The sequence below is a fragment of the Anthonomus grandis genome, chromosome 22 (genome assembly GCF_022605725.1).
Source record: "Anthonomus grandis grandis chromosome 22, icAntGran1.3, whole genome shotgun sequence".
Classification (NCBI taxonomy): Eukaryota; Metazoa; Arthropoda; class Insecta; order Coleoptera; family Curculionidae; genus Anthonomus; species Anthonomus grandis.
In genome coordinates this window covers 16,906,479-16,913,004 of record NC_065567.1, presented here as the reverse complement: position 1 = coordinate 16,913,004, position 6,526 = coordinate 16,906,479, and the positions used below count along the sequence as shown (strand labels likewise).

General features: G+C 28.6%; 1 protein-coding gene across 1 annotated transcript; it reads right to left on the bottom strand.

Moving 5' to 3' along the window:
- Positions 1-2,773: 2,773 nt before the first annotated feature.
- LOC126748928 (ubiquitin-conjugating enzyme E2 N) lies at positions 2,774-6,153 on the bottom strand. The gene has a single exon (XM_050458471.1). The coding sequence runs from the start codon at positions 5,896-5,898 to the stop codon at positions 5,443-5,445; it is 456 nt and encodes a 151-aa protein (XP_050314428.1). The 5' UTR covers positions 5,899-6,153; the 3' UTR covers positions 2,774-5,442.
- Between the last annotated feature and the right edge of the window lie 373 nt (positions 6,154-6,526).

Sequence of the window (6,526 nt, the reverse complement as noted above, 5' to 3'; positions counted from 1 at the left end):
TAGTTTTAATCTTCTCCTGAAATTACTAAACTAGAGTACGATAAAGAGTTTTGGTTAGTGGTAAAACTGTTTCGTAATTTGAGTGTCACACCAAAGGTTCAAACCATAGGACATCATCCAAAATGTTTATTATCTTTAATAATTTTAATGATTCTTAGTATTCTTGTTATTTATTGCTGCTTTTATGGTTGTTAATTTTAGTTATAAACTTTTATATACTTTTATTAATTTATGTGATTGACTACAACTTCAGCATAATTTTTATTAAGAATTATAAAGTATTTAATAATTAAATTAATATATTAAATAGAAGAAAATTAATTAAAAGCTAAAGAAAACTGAAGAAAGTGATGTAGTTGGGTTGGATTGGTGTATTTTTGAATGGGACCATTTTTCTATGTTGATGATACAATTTTCTTCAAATTTACTTTACAAATTTACCCTCAGGTCCCGTGAAAGTCCTAGGAGCTTAGGGAATATTCCTAACATGTTTGTAAATATTCTTTGTGCATATATACCACTTCCCAAAAAACGTTAACCAAAAGAAATACAATAGATATAATTATAACATTTTAAGTAATAATTATTTATTTATTTCCTTGAATTATTTAAGATCACCTTGATCCGCGCTGAGGGAAAACTCAAAAGATCTACACTAAACTTTTTTGCAGTCGTAAATAAGACGTTAATGGTAAAATCAATGTGCCTTTTTTGACGTACAATACATAATATATATATAGCATGGTGAATTTGGGTTTTGTTTCATAATATGCATAAATCAGATTTAATACAAAAAACAAGAAATTAAAGCTTTAACAGTCTGATAAAAATATAATATTTTTTTAGACAAAAAGGAAAATCTATAACATTTATTTACCAATCTTCTAGCATTATAAGACAAGTAATATTATTTTAGCTTAAGATGTAGCACTATTATAAAGCATAAAATATATAGGGAAAGTGTACTTACTTACCATTTATTTTTAAAATATGTAAGTCGTATTATATAAAATATATATAATTTCTACTTGACCCGAAAATCGCAAACCGCACTAACCAACAAATACATTATCTTCATAAATCAATATTATAAGAATATTGCAACTTTATAATAGTACTAAGAACTAACGACTTTGTTATTAATGGTATCCTAAACAATTGTATTTGTCAAAAAGATAGATTTTATTAATTAGTTTTTAAACTCTAATCTGTACTAGTTTCCTTTCACCTGCTACACACTATACACCGAAACGCGAATATTTTACTTCCGAGTCATATCCACCCATAATCAATATCCAGCCTAGGAAAAATTTACGACCATTTAAGACATGAAAGGCAAAAAAACGTTTACTTCGGTACAGGCCGTTTTAACTCGCTTTTTATTTACATTTGTACGGTGGGAATAATATCAATAAAAAAATTATTCTGAAATTTACAAACGACTTAAAAAAAAAGAAGACGCCATGCGTCGAACCCTGCGACGCCGCATTACTTTACTCTGGATTCCCCCTAATGTGACGCAAGCGCGACGATTGCGTGCAACACGTCCGAGAACATTGGATGGCTACGTTTCTACAGCAAATAGTCTACCCTTATAAAAGTTCTCTGCACAGCAAGTTGATCAAATGTACAGCACCTGGCTGTATTATACAGTATTATGAAATTCCGATAAGCTTTTGATCTTGCGCAGCAAATTAGTAGTATTTGATATGCAGATGTTCAAAATTAAAAAAAAAATCAGTCCATTACTGGTATAATCTGAGAGTATTTCAATTAAACATTGCTGAAATATATACATATACAGAAATAATTAATATTCAGCTTAATAATTGATGCTCAATGGGAAAGTTGTTAATGTTATAAAATACATTTCTTTATTTTCTAAAGATCATAATCATCAATCAGCGCATCATATTAGAGTTGCTTTGAAGTTCTGTAACTAAGTTTTTTTTCGATACATTGTGATAGAAATTCTTATTTTCTGTTAACAACTGTCTCCTTCTCGGTGCTCAAGATCTGTAGTCTTACTTGAAAGAAATGTATTAATGTAGTTATCCTAGTCTATGCTAGTATCGTTTAACGTATAGTAGGGTAGCACCACAGATATTCCGAACATATTTAAAATATTCTAACAGTGTAAATAAAACGTAGCTGCTATTACAGGCCTCATAATATAGTCCCCCATATTACATTAACAAACACAAAACAAGATTTCTGAGTTTAATTCTTTTGCTTCAAGGAATAGAGCAAGTATCCCTTTAAAATTACATATTTCATTAAAGAATTAAACGATATAATAAGCAAAAATTAACCTAAGGAGGGAGACAGGCACTGGGGTAAATGTACTCAGTGACAGAGGGCCAACGATCCAACAAATGAAAGATGTTTTATATATTGAGCAAACTGAAACAGATGACTAATTTTAGTGCAAATGCTCTGGGCATATTGATTTAAATGCGACCACTAGTTTGAGCCACACAATTAAAACTACAATGACTTTTATCTCCATATGACACCAATAACTCATTTTATATAAAATAATTTTGATTTTTATTTTTGAGACATGAAAAATTAATAATAATTTGGTTACATTTACAAATTATTATTCTATAATTATATTTTATTATTGGGTATTCATCTCTAATTACTGTTTGTTACTTTATTTAACTGAAAGTTGAATATTTATACTTTGAAGATAAGTAATTTTCTAGAAAAAATGTTTGTTACTACATTTTTTAATGTAGGCTGTATAATAAATAAAAGAAGACAAAGCTACTTACTGAAAGAAATTTATTTGTAAAAAGCCTTACATAACTTTATTTACAACAAACTACATTCCACTCTTTTAATATATAATATGTGACAAGCACTGAACAAAACATATATATTTATATAAATGTGTATGTTATGGCTATTATCTCCATAAGTATGTTGTGAATGCCTTATTCAGGATTACAATTGTAGTTCTATTCTAAAATCAATTCAAATGCACTACCGAAAATAATCCTTTAGTGGTATGGATAATCTTGACATCAATAACCAAATCAAATCTTTAGCCATAACATATACGAATTGCCTGTGGATATACATCTTACAAATAGCAACAGTGCAGCTTGGTAGTGGTCAGGGTACTATCAAGAAACATAGTTGAAATAGTTCGCTGATAATGCACCTTGGTTGCCAAATAATTTTTTTCAAACAACCTGTATACTAAAGCTGAAACTAGCAGCAAGTATTGACAATACTTTAATGTGTTGACAAGAACATAGACAATGCAGTTTGGTTATCATTTTTTACTATTTAGGTATGCTAGTTTTGATCTTAAAACATTTTAAAATAAATCTACAAATTATGTCCTTTCTTTCCATGGTTTGGTATGTGGCCAGTTAGCTTGCAACATATTGAAAATGCATGTTTTCATACCTTGATTTATAAAAAATAAATACACCACATTCAAGAGTATTTTCAACATATACACGAATTAATTAATATTTCCATATATGTAGCAAATTTTAGCCCAACCAATATAATAATTTTAAACTAATCATAATAAAAATAAATAATAAACAAACAATTGTGTAGTAATTTTACAATAAAATTAAAACTATATAGTTACTATAAGATTTTAACATTTTGTAATGCAGTTCTTTACAGAAAAAAAATATGTAAAAAACATGATAATTCTAATATGAATAGTTAAAAATCCCTGCCAATGGCTCGATCAGTAATTATTACAATTATTATTAAGATGACATATAAATATACATTACATTTAACTTGGCTAGTAAATACTGAGGCTATTTCTGTAAGAATAAAAACTTGATCACAATTATAATATAGGCAGATTTTTTTAGAATATTCATGTTAATTACTAGAAAAATGAACAACATTCCAAATCACACAATTTGCCTATCAGTGTATACAAATAGTGGCAGAAATTTATGATGTTTAATATAACTGATGCTTAAATATGGAACAAAAGCTTTTTATTCTGTTGCCTTTGTTTTGTACATGAATATGCAATTTTGTATTATTATTAACTAATATTAAAGCACATTATGTATAAACAAAAAAAAAATATAATAATGGTATGTATCACAGTTGTACCAATACTTCATTCTTAGTATATTTTATCCCAAATGGCAGCAGGAATAAAGTTATTTCATTGTTACTTTTGTAAAATGATGATTTATACTAAATAATATGGTATGACCCAATATTATTGTCTTTGTTATTGTACAAATATAAATTTAAGTAAACACAATTGATTAACTTTAAAAAAATGTGAACGACCAAATTTTTCATCAATAGTTTTTTTTTAGCTATTGTTTTTACACTTATATCACAAAAGTATATTATATAAAGTCATAAGATATAAAGTCAAGATACAACTCTATCAGATTGAAAATCATATATATCTATACAGTCTTGACTCAAATACTTATTATGTCCAATTTTTTCATTGATGGTATGGTGGAGCCACTTTTAAAAACAGGTAGTTTAAGAAAAATACTTGGAAGATATTTCATGACAAAATATTCATTTATATGGAAGTTCTTCTGGATTATTCTATTTGATGCAGTCTATCTAATCAAAAATAATTATTTTTATCAAGAATCTATATAGAGAAATTAACTGTTTAAAAATGTTAACACTTAAAGAAAGTATAGACACATTAATATTTACTATTATAATACTTTTAGTTCCCACAATGACTAAAAAAAAATAACATACAAACAATTATAAAGATCTTCAGTACCAGCTGAAGAGACTTATGCATATTTAAGCATTAATAAATTGGTGATTTGGAATGTGTTGGTTTTCAAATCAAGCAGGTTGCACAAAATGGGTTTATTAACAACACAATAACAAGTTAACAAATGGTATCTATCTGCACTTATTGCTTTATATCTCTTCTAAAACTTAGCTTAGCCAATATAGAGACATATTAATATATAAATTATATATTAATATATATGGCATTAATCAATTATTTCATGAGTTAAAGATCTGCTGTGCAGTCTAGATTATAACAAAATTAAGTGTAGTTTAAATCTAAATTTGAAGTGACTGAAATAAAAAATATATAGGACACTATTAAAGGCTGGTATGGATACATATTTAATAACACATCTTAAAAATTTATATAAATTATGATTTTATAAAAAGCAATATGGGAAATCATGTATCAACATATTCTGATGCTACCAATTATTAAAAGTTATTATGTTGCCTCAGTAGCTTAGTGGAATGATTGCACCCATCTTCCTAAATACAACTCAATTAAAATGTCTAATATATATAATTTATTGAAAAGCATAGGAAGTTTAAGTGTACCCACTTCACTTACCAACCAAAATCAGCCACAAACCAATTTGTGCTACCTGTACAATGTACCTAGGATATTAGTTCAAAATATGATGCCTGCTCAACAAGCATAATTTAATTGTCCATAGCATATCTTCTTGTCCATTCTTTAGCATTTCTGATAGCCTCAGATTCATTCACTTTCCAAAGTTCAGCCACATCATTTGCTAAGGGGTCATCGGGATTCGGTGCACTCAATAAGGCTTGGATAGACAAAAGAACTGTACGTATTTGCAGGGCTGGTGACCATTTATCTTTAAGTATATCAAGGCAAATTCTTCCTAATCTGTCGATATTTGGGTGGTAAATTTTGGTAATAAAACGTACTTTTGGGGCAGACATAGGGTAGTCTTCAGGTAGGAATAGTTCAAGCTTAAACAACCCTCCTTCAAAGGGAGAGTCTTCAGGGCCTGTTACAATGACATGAAAGTAACGCGCATTGCTATCATCAGGCACAGCACTAATTCCAGGTACAGGTTCTTGCATTAAACGTTGAGTTTCCTTAATTATCCTTCTTGGTAAAGCTGCCATTTTTATGCTTATCAATTGGATATCTAGTTCTTTATTTCGTCACTCCAAGAATATCAAAACTAATTAAATCTGAAAGCTTACTGCTTAGTCGCTTTATTCAATATCATATTACTATTACCACTTATAACAGAATTATTCACAATTAGCGGCAAAAAAAGGGTTTAGCATTCTCCGCTCTCAAGTCACCCGTTTCTTTTTTCCTCGCTAATGTCAATCGTCAATTCCAATCCCGAAATTGCCAAAACTGCCTAATTTCAATAATTTCTATTTGGCACTAGACAAGAATGTCAAATGTCAATTGTCGAAGTCTAACATATACAAAATAAGGGTGGGTTTACAGTCATTAGAGATTAGAGAGCTATAGTAGTAGCAGTCTCGCATCCGTAAATGAGTTAACATCCTTTACAGCCGACTGGCAGTACAAAGAAACGTTATGAAATATAACTATTTTTTATTTGTTATTAATTCTATTAATCTATTGGTTTTATTATTTCTAGAAATAACAAAAGTTGACATCCTAAGGTCATTGTTTAAAAATGTTCGCAATGATTTGAGAGAAACTAGTTTCATTATTATGACGGAACCTTTCGACTAGGTATTACATTTTATAAAGATTAGAGAATTGAAG